Raw genomic sequence first — 23,518 nt, 5'->3', positions numbered from 1 at the left:
GGGGTCCGTTTTTGCTCCCAGCAGCCTGCTAGGCCAAAAACGGGGGGTGGCGGAGGTCCGTTTTTGCTCCCAGCAGGCTTCTCTGAGGCCTGCTAGGTCAAAAACGGGGGGGGGGGGGGTGCTGAGAAAGAAAGAAAGAAAGAAAGAAAGAAAGAAAGAAAGAGAAAGGGAGGGAGGGATGGAGGGAGGGAAGGAGGGAAAAAGGAAAGGGAGGAAGGACTACAATCCTGGCACTAGCTTCAGAGGATAATCCAGGACTGGAAGGGACCTGGAGGTCACCTAGTCCAACCCTGATCCAGCAGGACATTGTGAGTTTCTGTCTTTTGATCCCCCGGTTACATGACTATAGCCACCCACACCCAGTCACATGACACCCCCAACAAGCCACGCCCAACAAGCCACACCCACAGACCTGGTAGTAAAAAAAATTAGATTTCACCACTGACACAGATATATATCTATGTTATAAACATTCCATTCATTCTCTTATATATTATTTTGCAAGCTATTGTTTTTTTTCTGATGCTTATTGATTGTTTGCAATAATTGGTAAAATCATGTCCATTTAGATAGGGCCTAAAATTTTATTATGCATCAAAAACCACCAAAAAGGGCTAAGGAAATCCTTATCATTTCTCTGTATCTCTGTGCAAATATGGCACTCTGTTGAAAATTTTTGCCTGGGTATTAAGTAAGCTCCCCGTTAGGAGAGCAAGTGTGCAGAGAAGTGTAGTGAGAGTGGTAGGCAAGAACACGCACAAACCAGCATACAGGGACACTGAATAGTATAAAATATAGTAGTTTACTATGTGGAAATATAGAGGTATTCAGAGTTCAATTTACAGTCCAAGTCATACACGGTTCAGTCATGCAGTTATCAAATAGTCAGTCTAGCAAATGAAACAGCTAACAGTAGCAAACCACAATACCTCACAATACACCGATTAGCGTCTAACAAACAGAGAGCTAACAGTCATTCTGGCTCCCTCTTATGGCTGCTTGAGGTAACAAACCAATTACATCTCTTGAACATTTAAAGTAACAGATACATTTGTTACAATCATAGCTTATATACATTGCCAAGCCAAGCCTAGGGTTACATCCATAACAATGGGTAACCCAGAGTGGGATGGAGCCCATCAAGTGGCTTGTTTGATTGACTGCTGTCACCATGGGGATAGCACTAGCACTTAGACTTATATACCGTTTCATAGTGCTTTTACAGCCCTCTGTAAGCGGTTTCTAGAGTCAGCCTATTGCCCCCAACAATCTGGGTCCTCATTTTACCCACCTCAGAAGGATGGAAGGCTGAGTCAACACTCAGCCTGGTGAGATTTGAACTGCCGAACTTCATCTAGCAGTCAGCTGAAGTAGCCTGCAGTACTGCACTCTAACCACTGCGCCACCTCTGCCACCTCGGGATGGCAGGTTATTGTTTTTATGGTTGTATACTGGGATTTTATTTTTTGTAAGCTTCCCAGAGTCACTTAGAGTGAGTGGGAAGTGCTATACATTTTCTAAACAAACCAACAATTTTATGCGGCTTTCAACTCAATGCTTCTATTTCATCTTTCAAACAAATCAGAGTCCAACCAGCTTCTTCGGATCACGTTTTCTAATACAGATGCTGCTGCTACTGCCTTCTTGGAAAGAAACTTCAGGAGAAATGGGTTTGGCCTGGCTTTCGGTTGAAGCTTTCCAAAAGCATTATCCTCTAAATGATTGCTGGATTCTAAAGTTTCCCTAATTTCAATATGGATAGAGGCAGAGAAGGGGGAGGGGGAGGAAATAATTTTTTGAAAGGTTTTGGCTTTGCAATTTGACTTCACCTCATGAAATGGAAGTTCTTTTCGTCAATCTTGCGGTATAGAAGCCACCCAGAAGTCAAGTGAAAAACAAAACGTTTTGTGAGAATACAAAATCTTCAGGAAAAGCTTACAACTGAAACCTCTAATGGCAAAAATAAGACGAGGGCCATGCAAAACATTTGCTCTGTTTTTCCTCTTATCCAAAGAGAGCTTCTGCTAAATATCTATGCCATTTAATCTAACACACTGGTTTCACTCATTGACAAGCTAGTTTGGTTATTATGCATTTCCCTGTTCATTAGATTTATGTCCAATTTTCCTCCAAGAGTTTGAAGCAGAGGACAACGACCAGGTTTTTCCGCATGTGAGGCTGTTTGAGCTAAGTAATATGAAGGATCTACATCCGTGTTTCTCAACCTGGGCAACTTTAAGATGTATAGACTTCAATTCCCAGAATTCCCCAGCCAGCTGGCTGGGGAATTCTGGGAATTGAAGTCTATACATCTTAAAGTTGCCAAAGTTGAAAAACAGTAGACACAGAACGATCCTAGATAATCAGGAATCACAGGTGTTCTTTTCATTCAGAGATGAATGAATATTTCCTGCCCTTTGTGGATGCATTTGGTCAAGTTACATTTTGTCTTCAGATCTTCCCATCAATGCCGAAGAATTCAAGTTATTTGGGGTAATGAGCTGTCACAGTCTCCCTTCCATGGGAGATGTTACAATGCAATAGTACATGTATGAATACCCACAGCCCAAGAGAGAGATTCAGGTTTAGCTTGGTGGTGATACCCCTGAGCCAATTAAATCTGATGAAGGCTAAACAGTAATATCAGAATTTATCTGTCACGTAGCTAATGTAAAGATAAGAAACAAACAGAAACAGATATTAAGCTTCCTGTGCAAAGGGCTAAATATAAAACAGGGTGCATTTAAAAAAAAAACCTGCCTGATGAATTCTGAGTAAGCTTGTTTCATTTTGGAAATAATAAGGAAACCCTTGGAAAGCTAACATGGCATTGAATGCAATTTTTCCCTTTGCTTCTGGCAGGTTCAGCTAATCAGTGATGCATACAACCTGGTAGTTGACGCCATGCTTGGCGTAGAGGACAGCCTGGGGGAACTGTCGGAGCCCTACTGCACAATCTTGGCAACTCTCAAACAAATTCGGATTCCTCTTGTCAGCCTGGATGTCCCATCAGGTGTGTAGATGAGCGCTCCGATCTCCCCTTGCTCCCCTGCCCACACTTGGAATACTGCATCCAGTTTTGGTCGCCACTAGAAAGAGTGCAGAGAAGAGCAACAAAGAAGATTAGGGGACTGGAAGCTAAAACATATACAGAATGGTTGCTGACACTGGGTATGTCTAGTTTAATGAAAATAAGGACTAGGGGAGACATGATAGCAGGGTTCCAATATCTCAGGGGCTGCCACCAAGAAGAGGGAGCCAAGCTAGTCTCCAAAGCACCTGAGGGTAGGACAAGGAGCAATGGGTGGAAACTAATCAGGGAGAGAAGCAAGGAGAAATTTCCTGACAGTTAATCAGTGGAACCACTTGCCTCCAGAAGTTCTAAATGCTCCAACACTGGAAGTTTTTAAGAGATTGGATAACCATTTGGCTGAAGTAGCGTAGGGTTTCCTGCCTGAACAGGAGGGTTGGAGTAGAAGACCTCCAAGGTCCCTTCCAACTCTGTTATTCTATTCTATTCTATTCTATTTGCATTGGGCTGGCCTTCCTCTTTGGTAGAGGGAGGCAGCCACTATCCTTGGAATCGGCTTTTGATGTTGTGAAAGGGCAGCCATTTGCTGGTCATTAGATAATAGAGGGGATGGGGCTCTGCAACGCCTCGAGCAATTTCAACCAAACTTGGTACACAGATGACTTACTCTCTAGAGACAAATGCTGTGGGGGTGAGACACCCTCGGGGTGTGTGTTCTGTTAAGATACAGCCTGTTGTGCCTTTAAATGGCTTCTACTGTACTGCTGTACTACTGTACAGTGCAGTGGAGTTGCTATGGTAATGGCTTCACAGTACTCCACAAGGGGGCTCCCTCTAGTAAGGGGAAAAATCCAATATTAGAAATTACGTTTGGTCCGGACATTTTCCCCCTATAAATAAATACCCGGGCAACACCGGGTTATCAGTTAGTATATTAATATAAATCATTCAGCATCAAGGAACATACTGAATTCTTATACCCTTTTAATGTCCTGCTGGAACAAAATAACTCTTCAGAACCTGAAGTTCTGCTAAAACAACCAGGTCTTATTTATTTTATGAAAAGAAAACAATTTCAAAGCTTATGTTATTGGGAGACGTCTACCAGGTTGGCTCCAAACCACCGCTGAAGCTGGTCCTGCAAGTAACCAGATCCTAAACAATAAAGAGTTTTAAAGGTGACAACTGGCAACTTGAATTGCAATGAAAAACCAGCAGGTATCCCTAAATGTTTGAGCCACTGCTTCTGGACCAGCTGCTAGTCTTCAAGGGTAGCCCTCATTGTAATAATCCAAACTGGAGGTGACTAAGACCTAAAGATAAATATCATACGTCCCCAATGTTTGATAACTGATGGTAGACGACTCCTGCACATGGAATTTCAGTTTTGCCGTATTCGCTAAAGTCAGTTGATAGATGTTGAAGAACTTAAGAGGATCCCAGATGAATCAAATCGACACCATTTATATCTACACTACCTTCAATGCCACCACTGTTTCCTTTCATCAAATATGTTTCAGCAGTTACTTTTATAAAATGGAAATAACCCACTCCCTTCAACTTCATTTACAATCCCAAGGTCCACAAGAGGGCACGATGGGTCACACACATGCGCAGGGGGGGAGTGGTGCATTGCATTATGGGTGTGAGCACGTGTGCGCAATTTCGGCACACGAGGAGGAAAAGGTTAGCCATCACTGGATTAGAACGTCCCTTCCATGCTGATTCCATGCATTCCTTAAAGCTTTGTGGGTGGAATATTTGTTATGTAGTCATAAAAAAAAAACCTAAACTAAACTAAACAAAATTAGGACAAAATGCTGACTGCTGGCTAGAGATTCTGAGAAGTAGTCTGAACGCATCTGAATACCAGGTAGGAGAAAAGCTGCTTGAGAGGATAAATTTCACAAACATGAAGCCTCTGTTACTGTCGCCCCCGCGCGTTGTCATCACCACTTCCCTGTTCTTTCAAAACATGACATTCCTTCATTCTCCCTCATCTTAATTTTAATCCTTTCTCCACTTCTTCGTACTTCCGTCCCTTGCCAAGTTCCAGCTTGGCTCGTTGGCACCTGCGGTGGCTGTCTGAAGAGGCGGTTCTTTTGAACGGCAGAGCTTGCTGTAAGAAGGAATCAGTTTTCCTAAAACGAGACATGATGTCATCTTCAGACACGTTTTGCTGTGTCTAGAGAGTGTGGTAGCCTGAAACCTGCTTTCACCATCAAGGGAAGGAATTTCTTCTGTGGAAGAACAAACAGGCAGATGAGACATGAATGGGAATAAACTTCTCCTCCCCTAAATGTCCTAATTTCTTTCCACTGACAATGGTATAATCAGAACTTAATTTAATTTAAGTTAAATTAATGGAACAAGAAATGTGACATTCATCAGCACAAAACATTGGTCTGTTTTTAAACAAGCTGGCCAGGGAATTCTGGGAGTTGAAGTCCACACATCTGGAAGTGGTCAAGAGTGAGAAACTGTTCTGAACGAGGCTTCCCGAGAGCATGAAGCAAACTCCTTGTCCCGACAAAAACCCTTTTATTAATTTACTGTGAATTCTGCTCATTCACATCCAGCAAAGTCTTTCAGGGGAGAATTTACAGTCACAGACCTTATCTGACTTGGAGAGCTGACAGGCCGATATCTGCAAAACTTGGCAAGGAGTCTCCGACGAAACAATTAAGGGAACTAATTGTCTCCTGCAAACTCCACTCCCCTTTTGCTCCTCTTTTATTTCCTCTGGGAGGGCCATTCATCATCCACCTGTGGCCTTACTCCCAAGTAGACCCCTGTTCTTTAGCTGTTTCCTTCGTTTGGCCACTCTGCACATACGCATACTAGGAACAGGCTCCAGCTGTTCGTCTGCCTCACTGATGTCTGACTCTGAAGGCAGCTGATAACTGGCATGTGGCTCTGGCTCTGTCTCTGCCTCTGACACAGAGTCCTCATCAAAGCCTTCCCCAGACTCCAGGACTGGCCCATGTTCCTCCCCAACCTCCTCACTGTCTGAATCTGCTGCCAGCTCTACTGACCACTGGCGGGCCACAACAGAAACACTGCACTACAATATCCCTGCTATTCTATTTGAAAATATCCACTGAAGAGATAGAAACCATTCCATGCAATCATCAATTCTACTGTTCACCAGTTGTTTCTGTCAAGGTCTTCCTAATCTCTCTTCGGTATCTACCTCCTAGACAATTCATCCCATTTGTTCTAGTGCTGCCAGATAGAATCATGGGGTCAAAAGGGACCTTAGAGGCCTCCTAGTCCAAACTTTGCCCAGGGCAGAATCCACAAACCATGCAACTACCAAACATATCTTGCAAATCTCCAGCAATGAAGCTTCCATGACTCCAAGAGGCAAGTTGTTCCACTGCCTGATAACATTCATGGGTGGGAAATTCTTCTTCAGTTTGAGTTTGGATCTGCTTCTTGCCCTCATTTCAGGAGTAATAAGTATGTTCCCAATGTGGGGCCCACGCCCCAAAGGGGGGCAATTAGATTTTTAAGGGGGGGGGGGTTGAATCTTGTTTAAACCAAGTTAATGACATGAGTAGAGTTCACTTTTGGAATAAAGTAAGAATTATATGTCACAGGGGCGGAGGCATCAGGATTTTAGAGATGCTTAGGTGGAACATGGCCAAAAAAAGGTTGGGAACCACTGGTCTAGGGGTTAAGGCATCCTACTAGAAACCAGAAGCTGTGAGTTCTAGTCTTGCCTTAGGCATGGAAGCCAGCAGGGTGACTTTGGGCCAATCACCAGGAGACTGAATTCTAATCCTGCTTTAGGCATAAAAGTTGGCTGAGTGACTTTGGGCCAATCACTCTCTCTCAGCCCAATCTACCTCACAGGGTTGCCATTGAGAGGAAAAACTAATGGGGGGAAAGTGAAGTACGTTTGCTGCCTTACATTATTTATAAGAAGAAAAAAAGGTAGAAAATAAATAAATAAATATAAATAAAATCAGTCTCCATCCTCTATCCTGGGACTGCCCTTCAGGTTTGGGAAGTCTGCTCCCCGGTGGGATGTGCCAAGGCCAATATTTTTATTTTATTTTATTTAGTTTGTCAAAACTTGTACAAGATAACAGGTGCTGTATGTATAAACATGGACACCAACAAGGGAAACGAGTACAAATAAATGGGGACAGTAGGACAGGGATGGAAGGCACGTTAGTGCGCTTATGCGCTTATGCCTCTTTATGGGACTCTTAGGAATCGAGTACCACAAAGTATAGGTTTAGGAATAGTACCACAAAGCTTTAGCATCTAGAGTTTCCTTTAATTAAAGCTGTAAAAATCTCTGAAAACGGATCATTGAAGGAGAAATAGAGAATACACCCCTCTCCCCTCCCCGCTGGGGATATTTGGATAATTAGAGCTTAGATCAGGCGGTGTTTCTGTAATTGTCGTGATTTTTGCTCTTTCTTTGCAGGTTGGGATGTAGAGATGGGCAGCAGTGATGGAATCAGCCCCGATGTTCTTGTCTCACTGGCGGCTCCAAAGCAATGTGCCACAAGATTTATGGGCAAGCACCACTTAGTGGCTGGGCGCTTCCTCCCTTACGACGTGCAGAAAAAATTCGAACTGAATTTGCCAGAATACCCTGGCACAGAGTGCGTGGTTTCTCTGTAAAGCAGGGGTGTCCAACTTTGGCAGCTTTTAAGGCTTGTAGACTTCAACTCCCAGAATTCCCCCAGCCAGCATGGGGAATTCTGGGGAGTTGAAGTCCACAGGTCCTTAAAGTTGCCAAGGATGGACACCCTTGTTGTAGAGCTTGGAATCATCCAGCAGTTTGTGGCTTCTGGATATCTTGGCCCTGCTAAGAATTCCCTGGTTTGCTTCTCTTGAATGTCAAAACGAGATCCCCAGTATTAATCAGTTCCATGTCTAGGCTTTGGAATGTATAATAGTATTGTTTAATTCATTGTGAAAAATCTGGCAAAACCATTTGGAAGAAACGGAATGCTCAGACAACTGAGCCATCTAAGAGGACCCCTCCGGAAAGCGTAAATTAAAAGAGACACACATAAATTCCTCTTCAAATAACTGTTATGAAACCCATTAAAATTCAAACCAATTTCTTTTTTTTAAATCTGCTGAAAGCTGATTTATGTCTAGGTTGTGTGTCTGTCTGTGTGTGTGTGTGTGGTGTGCTTTTAGGAAAGAAGTTTTTTTTTAAAATGAAGGCACACTCAATTTTTAAATTTTTCTTCTTTCTTCCCTGTTGACTCCTCAAAGCAGTCTTCAGCAATTTAAGGCCAAAAGCTGATCTGAATATATTTTATATGTCATACTTTCAGGGGTATGTTTTCTCGAGATGGTCTCACTCAAATATTGTGCATTCCATCTCGGACTAGGCCGTTGCAATCAAGGCAGGGGTGGCTGCCAGGGAAGGTGCTAATATGCCCACCTCTTGCAAATTTTAAATATCTCACCCCACCCTGCCTTCAGATTAACGCCCCTGGATTGAAAGATCTCAATGTATAGGTGAGGCAAAGGTGCTGGGAAGTGGCATTCAAGTTTGCTAGGCCTTAAGGAACAGTTTGGGGCAGGAGTTGGACAGGGATGAGCAATGTTCTATTTATTTATCCTTATTTATATTAAAATTCTTCCCTGCCCTTCTAATGTATACACACCATCAAGCAGGAGGTGAAATCTATCGAAAAAGTGGAAGGACAACAGATAGAGCAATGCTGGGTACAATTCAGGGGTGGGTTCCAGCAGTCACGAGCTACGCAAGCCCGCATGCGCAGAGCAATAAAAATTGCTCTGCGCATGCGCAGAACCAAAAAACAAAATGGCGGCACTATTGATGACGACCAGAGATCTGGTTCGGGGGTATGGCAGGCTTGGGTCGCTGCCGGTTCCAGCGACCCAGGTCGCCAAACCACTACCGGTTCGGCCCAACCAGTCCGAACTGGTAGGGACCCACCACTGGTACAATTGCAACTGGCCTTTTTAAAGCTTTCTCTCCCCGCCTCCACCTTCCCTTCTGTTAGAATGGACCTACAGGTAGTCTTTGACTTATGACCGTAATTGAGGCCAGAATTATGGTTGTAAATCGTGCTGGTTGTTAAGCGGATCACCATATGATCCTGACTAGTTTTATGACCTTTTTTTGTAGATGTTGTTAAGTGAATGGAGCGGTCATTAAGCAAATCCATTGTGTGTAAGTAAACCCAGGTTTCTGGCAAAAACGCCATACATCATAGGCTGGTTGCCGAGCTCCCATACTATGATCACATGACCACATGTGGGTGTGGCTATCAGAACTTTGAATCCGTGTTGTAAATAACACTGGGTGTTCCACCATAGCTTCCAACAGTCGCTAAGCAACCAGCCATAAGTCCAGGTCTACCTGTACCACTAGATGGCAGTAAAGATATAGAAAAAGACTTTTGCTTCCATCTAGTGATTGTTTTAATTTTTTCCAAATATATTTTTTAGGCTTCCAGAATAGTTCTTTTAAGACCATCACCAACCCTTGTGCATAGGGCATAATCTAAAGCAGCAGTCACCAACTGGTGGTCCATGGACTACTGGTGGTCCACGAGAAAATATTTGCATTTTTTATATTGCATTAGATCAGGGGTCCTCAAACTACGGCCCCTGGGCCGGATACATGCAATGTACGCTTGTGTTGCTGCAGAGAGTCTCCCCCTTCGGGGTCTTTTTTGTGAGAGTCAGAGGGGGGAAGAAATTCAGACTTGGGGTCTGCTTCAGCCTCCTGGTGCGGCGCTTTGGGCGAAGGCTGGAGGGAAGTGCTGCTGGTGATGAAGAGCCAGAGGGCCTTGTTGCAGTGGGACAGCATCATGGTCTGGAACTGGCTGACCATCTCAGCCTGATGATCCTCCAGGCGCTGGTACCTGGCCTTGCACTCCAGCAGGTCTTCCCTCTGCTTGGAAAGCCCATACTCCTAGTCCTCAGTGAGGTGCTTCTGCTGAGCCTCCTCCTCGGTCAGATCCAATTTGAACTGAGCCAGCTGTTTTGCCAACTCTTTCTCATGGTGGCTGCTTAGCTCCAACAACTGCTTCCTATTGGGGCCCTAAGAAGCCCGGGTGGGCAGACGAGGAGTGGCTGGGAGGAGAAGGGTGAGTAGAGGCTGGTGAGGTGCCCCTTGTCGTGAGTGACATCGAGTTGGCTATGCCCACCTAGTCACATGACCACCTAGCCACACCCAGTCAGCCGGTCATTACGCAGCTCTTATTAGTGGTCCACGGGATTTAAAATTATGAATTTAGAGGTCCCTGAGGTCCAATAGGTGATCTAAAGCAGTGTTTTTCAACCTTGGCAACTTGAAGATGTCTGGACTTCAACTCCCAGAATTCCCCAGCCAGCTGGCTGGGGAATTCTGGGAGTTGAAGTCCAGACATCTTCAAGTTGCCAAGGTTGAAAAACACTGATCTAAAGGACCTAATTTATCTGGAGTTTTAAAGAGCTTTCCAGAAATGTCCCTCAGTTGGCCAACCATGGGATGATTTGCATCTGTTTACATCTGTAACTCTCCCCAAAATATCAAAATATTTTTTGTACACAACCTTAATGTGCGTGGTTTGTAATGGAATTTCCCAGAGAAACACTTTGTTAACACAAATATTCCTGATGTCATATTTGTAAACTTTTCCCAATACAAGCTTTTAAAACATAAATATCACAGATGTGAGCTCTTCTCTTCTTGTTTTTTTTTTTAGACAAAACAAAAGCCCTTTTTGTATAGAATTGCCTGAATTACACATTTGGAAGTTTAACTGTGGGGAAAGCTGATTAAGACAACAACCAACAAAACATTCAGCCCCAAGTCGAGTTGAGCAATGCAAGAAGCCATTAAACTGTTCAAAAAGTGGATTTAAATTGAAATGAGTATGAGAGAGAAACTGCATTCTCCCACAGACAGAGGCAACCAAATGCTTATTTTGGTATTCAATAAAGATTCTTGTCTAGATGCAACTTGCTCAAGCTTTGAGTAGCTGCCGCCAAAACTGAGCCAGAGGGTGTAAATTTTCCTCAAGTGTTTACAAGGGCTGTTGTCGGAGCGAGTGTTACGTGTGCTTTCTTGCGTTGTACAAATAAGAAAGTTGGGGCATGGACCTAATAAATAGACTAGTGCAAAATCTGTTTGTAGTTCATGCCAGAATGAGGAATATAGTAAAACTAATAGATGTAACAGAACACTTATTCTCCTGAGGGATAATGAACAAGAAGCTATTGTAAAAAGTGAATTTGGAGAATTTTGAGTAGTTCACAATAAGCGAGGGGTGGAATAAGGATTCGTGGGGTCTCCATGTCTCTTTAATTTGGAGTAGTCCTTGACGTACAAACCATTCATTTAGCGACCAAAGTTACAACAACACTGAAAAAAAGTGACTTGCAATCACTCTTTGCACTTATGACCCTCACAGCTTCCCCCCCCAGATCATGTGATCAAAATTTAGATGCTTGGCAACCAACACCTATGCCGCATCCGGGGGTCACATGATTACCATTTGTGAGCGTCCCAGCCTGCTTCCAACAAGCAAAGTCAAAGGGGGTGGGGAGCCAGATTTGCTTAATGACCGTTCCCTTAATAAGTGCAGGGATTTGCTTAACTGCTGTGGCCAAAAAAAAGTTGGAAAATCAAGTGTAACTGCTTTGCTTAGCAACAGAAATTCCGATCCCACTTGTGGTTGTAAGTCAAGGACTTACCTGTATCTCATCATAGCAGGGAAGTTTTCTTGAGGGGCGTTGATGTTGTTACCTAGCCCGGTAATGGAAGATTTGCAAGAAAACAACCGAGCTCGGAGGGCATCAATGAACCAATTTTTTTAAATAAAGCTTCTTCCAACATGTTAAAAACAAGAAAAGAGTTAAGGAAACAATTGGTCCGTTGCTGGGAGAAAGTGGCAAGAAGGTGATAAGCAACAGGGAGAAAGCAGAACTATTTAACTCATGTTTTGCATCTGTCTTTACACAAAGGGATAAAACAGTCCAACCTATCAAAAACAGCACCACAAAAATCAGATTAGGAACACAAGTTGAAATAGGGAAGAAAATGGTAAGTGAGCACCTGTCTACCCTAGATGAGTTCAAATTACCAGGACCAGATGGATTACACCCCAGGGTTCTGAAGGAACTGGCAGACGAGATCTCAGAACCACTGAACTATATCTTTCAGAGATCCTGGAGCATCGGGGAACTGCCAGAGGACTGGAAAAGAGCTGATGTGGTTCCCATCTTCAAAAAAGGAAAAAAAAACAGATCCAGGAAACTACAGACCTATCAGCCTGACCTCAATACCAGGAAAGATTCTGGAAAAGATAATCAAGCAACGAATTAGTGAACATCTAGAAGCAAACAAAGTAATAGCCAAAAGCCAACATGGGTTTGTCAAAAACAGATCATGCCAGATTAATCTTATTGCATTCTTTGACAAAGTGACAAAAATAGTGGACCAGAGGAATGCCGTTGATATAATTTACTTGGACTTCAATAAGGCATTTGATAAGGTAGACCATAACCTACTACTAGATAAAGTAGAAGAATGTGGGTTAGACAGCATCACCACCAGATGGATTCGTAACTGGCTGATCAACCGCATTCAACGTGTAGTCCTCAATGGAACTGCATCTACATGGAGGGAAGTATGCAGTGGAGTACCCTAAGGCTCTGTTTTGGGCCCAGTACTCTTCAACATCTTCATCAATGATTTGGATGAGGGAATAAATGGGGAACTCATCAAATTTGCAGATGACACTAAGCTGCCAACACTCCAGAAGATAGGCTTAAGATACAGAAGGATCTTGACAAACTTGAACATTGGGCACTATATAATAAAATGAAATTAAATGGTGAAAAGAGTAAGGTTCTACATTTAGGCAACAAAAACGAAATGCACAGGTACAGTATAGGTGGTACCTTGCTCAGCAGTAGTAACTGTGAAAGGGATCTTGGAGTCCTAGTGGACAGCCATTTAAATATGAGCCAGCAGTGTGCAGCAGCTGCCAAAAAAGCCAACACAGTTTTAGGCTGCATCAACAGAGGGATAGAATCAAGATCACGTGAAGTGTTAATACCACTTTATAAAGCCTTGGTAAGGCCACACTTGGAATACTGAATTCAGTTTTGGTCACCACGATGTAGAAAAGATGTGGAGACTCTAGAAAGAGTGCAGAGAAGAGCAACAAAGATTATTAGGGGACTGGAGACTAAAACATATGAGGAACGGTTGCAGGAACTGGGTATGTCTAGTTTAATAGAAAGAAGGACTAGGGGAGACATGATAGCAGTGTTCCAATATCTCAGGGGTTGCCACAAAGAAAAGGTAGTCAAACTATTTTCCAAGGCACCTGAGGGTAGAACAAGAAGCAATGGGTGGAAACTAATCAAGGAGAGAAGCAACTTAGAACTGAGGAGAAATTTCCTGATAGTTAGAACAATTAATCAGTGGAACAGAAGTTGCCTCCAGAAATTGTGAATGCCCCAACACTGGAAGTCTTTAAGAAGATGTTGGATAGCCATCTCTCTGAAACGGTATAGGGTTTCCCGCCTAGGCAGGGGGTTGGACCAGAAGACCTCCAAGGTCCCTTCCAACTATGTTATTGTATTGTATTGTATAACCAATAATTCAAGCTTGATCTATACATATTTTCTTCAACTGGAACAATTGTAGAGAGGCAGATTAGCCAACCTAAGTCAGAACCTGCGACTCAGAAGACACAATTATGAGACTAAATATGGAAGGAGGGGCATCTTGGAGGTGGGGAGAAGAAAATCAAAATCAACGCTGCGAATAGCTGTAGCAGTGATGAGTCCAGTGGTTGAGGGGGGTGGGTGCTATTTGAGGGACAGCCTATATCCGTGATGGTGAACCTATGGCACGCGTGCCACAAGTGGCACGCGGAGCCATTTGTCAGGGCACGCGAGGCGCTGCCCTGTCAGCTGGCCAGCGCGCATGCGCGTGCTGGCCAGCTGAGTTCACCTTTTTAAAAGCTATTTTTCGCCTTCCCCAGGCTCCTATAAAGCCTCTGGAGCCTGGGGAGGGCAAAAAAAATTGTAAAAATGGGGGTGGTCGCGCATTGTGCACGCATGCGCATGGGGTGGTGGTCGCTCGTTGCATTATGGGTGCCGCACGCCCGCACTCGACCCCCCTGCGCTCCCCCCACTTGTGGCACGTGAGCCAAAAAAGGTTCGAGAGAACCTGTAGCTAATGTTATGGCCAGTTCGGAGAACCTCCAAATCCCACCCCTAGCTGGCCCGCCCATCCTGCCCCACCCACTTTGCCCCTCCCCTCCCAGGAGTCTCCACGCAGCCCATTTTGAATGCAAGGTAAGTGCAGGGCCCACTCGGAGGCTAGAGGAGGGGGAAAATGGGCCTCATGGAAGTTTCGGAAGGCCTGTTTCCGGCCTCCAGAGCCCGGGGAAGGAAGTTTTCACCCTCCCAGAGCCTCGAGGAAGGCCTCCGGAGCCTGTGGAAGGTGAAAATGCCCTCCACCCCCGCCATGGTGCAGGAGGCAGACTAGGCCACACCCACCATGGCCACGCCCACCCAAAAAACCAGACAGAGAACCCGTTACTGAAATTTTTGAAGCCCACCACTGTATCTAATGGTCTCTGCCTGTCCAGTTGGTCCAGCAGGATGAGCCTAATAGCATGTGGGAATGACCTTGGAAGATGTAGGAAGAGCCGAAGACTAGTCAACTTTCGCGCTAAAAGTTATCTCGGTCCACAGAAAGAGTCAGGGGACTTATGAAAAGCGTTTCAGAAGGGACCCTCCCTAATTTCCCAGAAAGTAAAAAGAAAGGAGGGGAGAAAAACTTTCAGACTTGCAAGATGCTGTTAATGTGTGACCTTAACAATAAGGATAGAACTCGCATGTATTGTCCTGCTTTTTCTCAATGAGGTTGTGCTGCCCAGACAAACTTTTCAAAAACTGTTCCGTTCCCCACCACCCCCACTAAAAATATTGGTGGGCAGGTTTGTATAATGACAGGTTTTAACCGCGACTTCAAAAGGAATCCAAAAGTCTCTATTCCCTCCTCCCGCCCCGCACACAATTTAAAAGCCACCTCTATCAGGAGAACTCTTTTGCATGACCTCGCTTCACATTAGCTCATTTGTGGTTGCATTGCCTTCCAGCTTCTGTCCAATTTTAGCAGCCCACACTAGAATAGCTTCTGTTGAAGCCTTCCCAAAAACAATAATAATAACAGAAAAATCCCCTGATATTCTTCCAAGTGCTGCTCAGGTTGAAGTGCTCTTGAGTTCTGCGTCTCTCTAATTTCTCCCGTCCAGGCAGTCTATCCAAAAAGGACTCCCAACCAATGAAGGCTGAAGGCTGAGTACTATAAAAACCTGCTGCTCTACTCAGCCTAGGATCTTTCCAGCTCAGCTCAGGATCTCAGCCTAGAAGTCCCTCCCCAGAGGTGCAGAGAGAAGCTTTCTGACCCCCTACCCCACCCCGAAAAAAAGACCTTCTGGAGCAATGACAGGACTCAAACTGGCCCTTGTCTTCATTTCTTTTGTCTTCATCGGCGTCTTGGCTCAAGGTATTGGTACCTCTAGATGTGTGCATGTATTTGTGTGTATGTGGATAGAGAGAGGTATATTTTTTTTCTGTCTCTCCCCATATCACATGACAGCCTTTTTATAGATTTGCATAGCTACCTAGGAATTAAAATGGCAACAATCTTCAAGAACAGGGAGGAGGACAGACTTAATTAATTTCATTGTCTTCTGTCCCCAAGGCTGCATACCTCATCCTCTTGCTCCTATTCCCCCCCCCCCCCTAACAGCAACAACCCTGCTGTGACCTAGGTTGGGCTTGCAAGAGGCTAATTTACCATGCAGCTGCAATTAATGGAGAGTTGATAATTGTCCCCAATTGCTAAATGATATGCTATCAAGATCCAGAGAAAGAGAGAGAGAGAGAGAGAGAGAGAATATTTCCTTCCTTTCTAGTGAGATCAGAATTTGAGGTTATATAAGGAAAGGGTCTCTTCCTATGATTTGTGACCAGAACACACTACGGTAAAGAGATAATGAGAGTGAGCTGTTGTGTTGACAAAAGGCAAATATGCTCTTAAAGCAAGTTGTAGCTAACTTGAAATGATGACTGGCCTTATCTATGGTGGAGAAAGATCTAATAACAGAATGATCAAGCATGGTCTTGATAGAGACAGATAATTATTGGAGGTGGGGTAAGGGGAATGTTTTACTGAACTTTGAAAAGGCATTTTTCTGCCCAGTCTATGAACCCAGATTGCTAGACAGGACAAATCTCCTGGTCTCTTCTATGCAGGTCTCTCCTATATTATTTTTAGAACTATCCAGGGGTGAAATCCAGCAGGTTCTGACAGGTTCTGGAGAACCAGTAGTGGAAACTTTGAGTAGTTGGGAGAACTGGTAAATACCCCCTCTGGCTGGTCCCAGAGTGGGGAGGGAATGGGGATTTTGCAGTATCCTTCCCCTGCCACGCCCACCAAGCCATGCCCACAGAACCGGTAGTAAAATAAAATAAAAAGAATTTCACCACTGGATCTATCCATATTTATAGATCTATTTATTATAAACAAAGGGCGAGAGAACCCTATTCATTTCAACAGATTACTTCCCAATTTGCATATGTCAGTCCCTGAATAGCAAAAGTAAGAGGCGCACTCCATGAGAACAGGTGATTTAGTTCCAAATTTTAAATATGGTAGTGGAGAAAATCAACCACAGGCATCCTGGTCCAGAGGAGACCCCAGTTCAGACAGAGACGCATAATCTGATCCAGTCACTTTTAATGTTCTTACATGAAGCTTTCCCATCATGATTTTAACGCAGGGGATTGTTTACTAAAGCTAAGCAAAGGGGAGCATTTGAAGCACAGGCAGATGACATCTTAAACGGCTGAGCTCCAATCCATGAGACAAGCAGAGAACAACTGCTGGCATAAATTGCACTGCCTGAAGTCTGATCCCTCTTCTATCCCTAGAATCACGGCAGATGAGTAGTGTTGCCTTTGCTGTTTTAACGTGGAAGATGTTAAGGAAACAATTGGTGGATATTTCAGGCTTTCCCTCTCCTCCTGAGTGTCATCTGCTGACAGGAAAAACAACCACCAGTCAATCTCTTTAACGTGTGGTGGGTCAGGCAAATGCAGGCAGGTATTTCGATGAGCTGGTTTAACCACCAGTCAAATTGCCTAAGTAATCTGGGTCTAATGCCCTTCTAAAAGAAACTCATCTTTAAAACTAGCCAGTTGCAGAGGTATTTAGCTCTGGCTTTTGGAAGGAAGAGGTGAAAAATTGCTAAACCCTAGGAAAGCAGGAAGAGTGAGAAAGATTATTAAAATAACCCTGGACAATATTGTCCTTAGCAAATTGACAGGCTTTGAAGATACCCTGTAATAAAGTAGCATGTATGGAATCCCTCTGGTGTTTGTTTCTCAACCTGGCCTACCTTGAAAGACTGATGTGACTTCTGTAGCAGTAGTGCTAGTGTAGGAGATGACCAGGCTGACCCCGAGGGTGGAGTCAAACATGTCATCAGTCTTGACTTTCTTTGCACCCACATAAGATCTAACTCCAGCCGGCCTTGAATTCCATTGACTCTACCACCAATTTGTTTTGACCGTTAGTAGTTTAGATTTTTGTAGAGACCTTAAGCTTGCAATAAACCTTTATATTCATTTGAACTGCCTGGATTTTCTGATTTCTTGTGCTTGACAGCTACCCTGCCCCCCCCCCCCAAAAAAAAAAAAAACCAGGGAAGAGATGCCTTTGTCAGGAAAAGCTGTGTAAAAATGATCATTGGTATCAAAATCAGCAATATGCAACTGGCAGAACTCAATTTTCTTTGCCTTCTTGATTTGACCTTCTATGCAGCAGTGGGTTAGCACTCTCTCAGGAGACTTATTTTTGCTTTTAAAATACTCCCACTAAATTCTGATTTTCAAATTAGTTTAGAGTTCTATCCAAAGAGCACTAAGTCTGAGTAAAGAAGGAGCCAGCGCGTGTCTTGATGGCCTCTTCAGGAAATGGTGAGAAGGCGCGGATCCCTCTGCAGAATCAGATGTTGTGAGCCCAGTGGGCAGAAGGGAGGAGTAGGAGGAGCTGAGCTAATTAATTAATCAATGCCCATCTTCCAAAAACAGCCATTAAGGACTGAAAGAAACCCTAAGGGTAAAACTGCATTGTGTTCTATATTTGTCAGAATAATTCATAAAACTATGAAAGATCCTGACGCACCCGCCTTCTCTTTGAATAAAATCCAGGTAATTTGTGATGTTGGATTCTGCCAAGATTTGTAAGTGATGCTCTCTAGAATAGAGCTCCACTTGTTAATACCATGTTTCCCCAAAAATAAGACAGGGCCTTGTTAGTAATGTAAGCTAACAGTTGGGTTAGCAATATATAAACCAGGATGGTGGTACTGTAGCTTTAAGTACTGCTGGAATGTGATTGGGTGCTGTTACCTCAAGCAGCCATAAGAGGGAGCCAGAAGGACTGTTAGCTCTCTGTTTGTTAGACGCTGATCGGATACTGTATTACTGAGTCTTGCTATTGTTAGCTGCTTTGTGTGTTAAACAGAGAATATTGATAACTGACTGACTGAACCGTGTATGACTTGGACTGTAAATTGAACTCTGAATACCTCTATATTTCCACATAGTAAACTACTATATTTTATACTATTCGGTGTCCCTGTATGCTGGTTTGTGCGTGTTCTTCCATACCACTCTCATTACGCTTCTCTGCACAGGTCTTATATTCTTTTGACCCACCCACCCCCGAAATAAGCGCTTGGCCTTATTTTCGGGGAGGTCTTATTATTTTTGAGGTGCAGGAGGTGGCGAGCGTGGTCACCTCATGGCTGCTGCTATCTTGCAATATTTTCAGGGAGGGCTTATTTTCGGGGGAGGGATTATGCATGCACTCAAAAGTCCGACTGGGCTTATTATCTGGGGAGGTTTTATTTTCAGGGAAACAGGGTATATTGGGTGGCACTGTACAGACTGTCTTCTACCTCCAAAAGAAAGGAAGCATATCACACACACACACACACACACACACACACAAAGCAAGAGCAACACAGAGAGAATGGTGGAAGAAGACTCAGCACACAGAGAAGGAAATGATAAACGATAGGATTTAGCTATCAGCCGGTATGCTAAAGGCAGCATTTGGAGAGGTCTGGTTAAGTTCATAGAGGGTCAGGCTATGAATGCTCTTTACAATGATGGTTTGCTGCCTTCTGACGCAGAGGCAGCAAGCCTTAAAAATATTGCTTGCTGGGAAGCAACATTTCAAGGGAGTTTTTGGCCTCCAACCTGGGTTGGCAAGTTTCCCAGATGCATCCCTGAGGACGGTGGTGGGATTCAAATTGTTTTACTATCGGTTCTGTGGGCGTGGCTTGGTGGGCGTGGCAGGGGAAGGATGCTCTAAAATCTCCATTCCCTCCCCACTCCAGGGGAAGGTTATTGCAAAATCCTCATTCCCTCCCAATCAGCTGGGACTCGGGAGGCAGAGAATAGATGGGGGTGGGGCCAGTCAGAGGTGGTATTTACTGATTCTCCAAACTACTCAAAATTTCCACTACCGGTTTTCCAGAACTGGTCAGAACCTTCTGAATACCACCTCTGCCTGAGGATGCAGGACCCAGATTATTGGGGGCAATATGCTGATACTGTAAATTGCTTAGAGGGGACTGTATAGCACTGTGAAGCGGTATATTAATGCTATTGCTATCCACTTGACCAGTGTGTGATGCCAGAGAATGCCAGTTTAGATGGATCCAAGGACTGTTCCACTAAGGTTAAACATAAAACATATGAGGAACGGTTGCAGGAACTGGGTATGTCTAGTTTAATAGAAAGAAGGACTAGGGGAGACATGATAGCCGTCTTCCAATATCTCAGGGGTTGCCCCAAAGAAGAGGGAGTCAAACTATTCTCTTTTTTCCCTTTAATCCACCCCTCTCGCCAGAAATACCGTAGTAAAACAGACCAAAGTTTTGGGCCTCCAGTTAACAATTCTAGAAGGAGTGCAGAGAAGAGCAACAAAGATGATTAGGGGACTGGAGACTAAAACATATGAAGAACGGTTGCAGGAACTGGGTATGTCTAGTTTAATAGAAAGAAGGACCAGGGGAGACAGGATAGCAGTGTTCCAATATCTCAGGGGTTGCCACAAAGAAGAGGGAGTCAAGCTATTCTCCAAGCCACCTGAGGGTAGAACAAGAAGCAATGGGTGGAAACTAATCAAGGAGAGAAGCAACTTAGAACTGAGGAGAAACTTCCTGACAGTTAGAACAATTAATCAGTGGAACAGAAATTGCCTCCAGAAGTTGTGAATGCCCCAACACTGGAAGTCTTTAAGAAGATGTTGGATAGCCATTTGTCTGAAACGGTATAGTGTTTCCTGCCTAGGCAGGGGGTTGGACTAGAAGACCTCCAAGGTCCCTTCCAACTCTGCTATTGTATATTGTAAGGTTCCTCTTATCTCAGTATAATTTTGAGTATAATACAACGTACAGGTTGTCCTTGTCTTACAACTATTTAGAGACCATTCAAAGTTACAAATGGCAGTGAAAAAAAAAAGGCTTGCGACCAGTCCTTGAACTCACAACTGTCGTAGCATCCCCATGATCAAAATCTGGGCACCTGGCAACCACTATGTATTTACTATAGTTTCTGTGTTTCAAGTATACATCATTGTCATTTGCAACCTTCCCAGTGGACTTCCCACAAGCAACGGGTGAAGCCGGATGCATTTAACAACTGCGGGAGTCACTTAACAACTGTAGAACAGCTGTACAGCTTAACTGTGTGTGGGGGGGGGAGTCATAAAATTGTGCACGGCTCACTAACAACCACCTAGCTTAATGTCTATCTATGGAGATTCTCAGTCATCCAGGTCATGGTTGTCCCAAAGCTTCTTCAGCTCTTGGATGAGAAGCAAAACATCTTCAAAGAAAAACCAGAAAGTCCTGTTGCCTCTTGAAAAAAGCACCTTTGGGACAACCACCTAGTTTGAGCAATGAAAATCCTGGTCCCAATTGTGGTTGTGAGTCAAGGACTATGTGTATGTCATCATACCAGGGAAGGACATGGCTGGATCATTTGTACATGTGTGTGTGTGTTCAAGGGGATCAGAGTTAACTCCTGGCAAATGCCTGGATAAGTCTCTGCAGTTTTCTTGCCAAGATTTTAGAAGCAGTTTGCCATTGCCCGCCTTTCTAAGGCTGAGTGAGAGTGACTGGCACAAGGTTGCCCAGCTGACTTCATGCCTTGAGTAAGACTTAGCCTGGTACCTTAACCACTACCCCAAACTGGCTTCCTATCAAACAGTACCAGAAGATCCCTTTTCTGAATAGAGTTGGACAGCCATCAGCATCTAAATTCTTAGGTTGATCTATGGCCTTCAAGGGCCTTTTTGAGCCTTGTAATTCTAGAATGATCTTTGACCATTCCCCGTAGGGATGCTTGCTTGTCCATTCCTCTCCGCACAGATGGTTGTCTGAGAAACAGCAACATATTTAAGTATCTGTCTTGCAAACATTTCTCCAAAGAGCCATCTGTTTCCTACTTTGCAGGAAGATACAATCGTATCAGAATTGAAGCTTGCTGTTTTTTTGTTTTTTTTAAATAGCAGTTGGGACCACAGTACCCACGGGAGACTAAAAAAGACAAAATAACAGCTTTTAAATGTGGTACCAGCCACCATTGTGACTTCCCTGAACTCCCTGAGGAGTAGAGAGGGCAAAATAAAAATATAGGACATTGAGGGGGAAAAAAAAGACATTTGCTTTTTCTTTTGGACACTTTACTCTTCCTAGAGAGGTCTTTATTTTATTTTATTCTTTCTTCCCTCGGCTGACATTTGCTCAGTTTACATCTCTGAATTGTATGACCTTCAAGGTGAGGTAAATTTCAGATTCCCAGCATGAGGTTTAGCTGATTCCGGAAGATTCCCAGCATGGCTGCACAGCAGTGAAAAGCTGTCTGATATGTGTAGGGCAGGTGCTCGGTTGCTTTGCTCCACAGTGTCCCTGCCACCGGAGTCATGTCCTTTCCTTCTTCCTTTTAATAATCAATAATGTCTGGGAAAGGAATACAAAAGGAACCAACATTTAGCCTTTAAAGCAGCATTTCTCAAGCTTGCAATTTTAAAATGTGTGGATTTCAATTCTTAGAATTTCCCAGCCAGCATGAGAGAGACACAGTTTTAAATAATTATGGAATTATGGAAGTAACTTTCCTCAACCATTTAGTTAGTGAAGTTTAAATGAAGAATATATTTGCTGAAATCACCACTTACCATTTAAAAAATTAAATCAGGGATTTAAAAAATAACGTTCCATAAATAATTTCTACGCTAAAACCTTCCGATAACAAGCCCTTTAAATTTTCTTTTCTTTTTTTTTTTTTTCAAGAAGTTTTATTGGTTTTTTTAAAAACATTTATGCGGAAAAGGGTAAGTGGAATAGTTACAAATTTTGGCAGTTGCAAGTATGGCAGACGCCCCCTCCCTCCAGACTCCTAGGTTACATCAAAATATCAAACCTTATTACATAGTCATAAAAAAAATCAGCATATTAATTCTAGAAAAAATACTTTTCAATCAGTTTATATAATTATAATATATAGTCTAGTTGTAAATTCATTAATACTTTCGGTCTGTTTATAACATTGTGGTTTTCTTATTTATTTTTGTGATCTGAGCTTTCTTGGTATTGCCCCTTCACCCCCCGCTGGCAGAGCTCCGGCCCCTCCCGTGTCCTGTATAACCGTTGTAGTGTCATCTGTTTTTTCTAGGTTCGCTTTGTTTTTTTCCATAAAGGCCTGTGCCTCTATGGGTGTGTTGATTCTGATTCTTGTCTCCTCCCAGAATATCAGCATACCTTCAGGCATCAACCATCTAAACCACACCCCCTTCTGGTATAATTTATTCGCCAATTGCGAATAACTTTTCCTTTTTTCCCTAATTTTTTTGGGAATCTGCTTTAGAATGGTTATCTCCCTATCGTGGTATGTCAGTGTTTGCCCCCTTTGTACACCCAGAATTTCATCTCTTGTGGTTTTCCTAAGAAATTTAATATGAACCTCCCTGGGTACATTATGTGTTCTGGCATATGCTGAATTCACTCTATAAGCTAGATCTATCTCCCATTCCATCTGCTGTTTATCTTTGTGTATGTATTCAGCTAGAATGTTAGTCATAATGTCCCTTATATTTTCCCCATCTGCTTCTATTACATTTTGAAATCTAAGATAAAAGGACATTCTTTCAAACTCTGCTTTCATTTGTTGGATGTCAAGTTCTTTGTTCCCCTTCTGTAAGGCCTCTACCCCCCCCCTCGCCTCCGCCACCCCACCCTCCACAAGGTCCAGTCTCTGTGAGTTCTTAAAGATTTGGGCTTGATTCTGTTTAATTTCATCTTTCATTTCCCTTAACTGTTTCTTAATTTCCTCCTGGCCTTGTAAAATTTGTTGAAGCATTTGTTGGAGGTCTATCTCTGT

General features: G+C 43.5%; 2 protein-coding genes across 2 annotated transcripts in view; both read left to right on the top strand.

Annotated features, from left to right (window-relative positions):
* The window catches only part of YJEFN3 (YjeF N-terminal domain containing 3), a 40,568-nt gene extending 31,823 nt beyond the window's left edge, over positions 1-8,745 (top strand). Inside the window, exons 5-6 of the mRNA XM_081960185.1 lie at positions 2,863-3,013; positions 7,473-8,745. Of these exons, the coding sequence (XP_081816311.1) occupies positions 2,863-3,013; positions 7,473-7,672 (351 nt within the window). The 3' untranslated portion in view covers positions 7,673-8,745. The remainder of the gene's footprint in view (positions 1-2,862; positions 3,014-7,472) is intronic.
* A 6,715-nt stretch (positions 8,746-15,460) lies between these two features.
* CILP2 (cartilage intermediate layer protein 2) overlaps positions 15,461-23,518 on the top strand; it is a 53,648-nt gene continuing 45,590 nt past the window's right edge. Inside the window, exon 1 of the mRNA XM_081958133.1 lies at positions 15,461-15,560. Coding sequence (XP_081814259.1) covers positions 15,497-15,560 — 64 coding nt within the window. The 5' untranslated portion in view covers positions 15,461-15,496. The remainder of the gene's footprint in view (positions 15,561-23,518) is intronic.

The sequence above is a fragment of the Natrix helvetica genome (assembly GCF_964273705.1).
Source record: "Natrix helvetica genome assembly, chromosome: 1".
Lineage (NCBI taxonomy): Eukaryota > Metazoa > Chordata > Lepidosauria > Squamata > Natricidae > Natrix > Natrix helvetica.
This window is presented reverse-complemented; position numbering and strand designations above follow the sequence as displayed.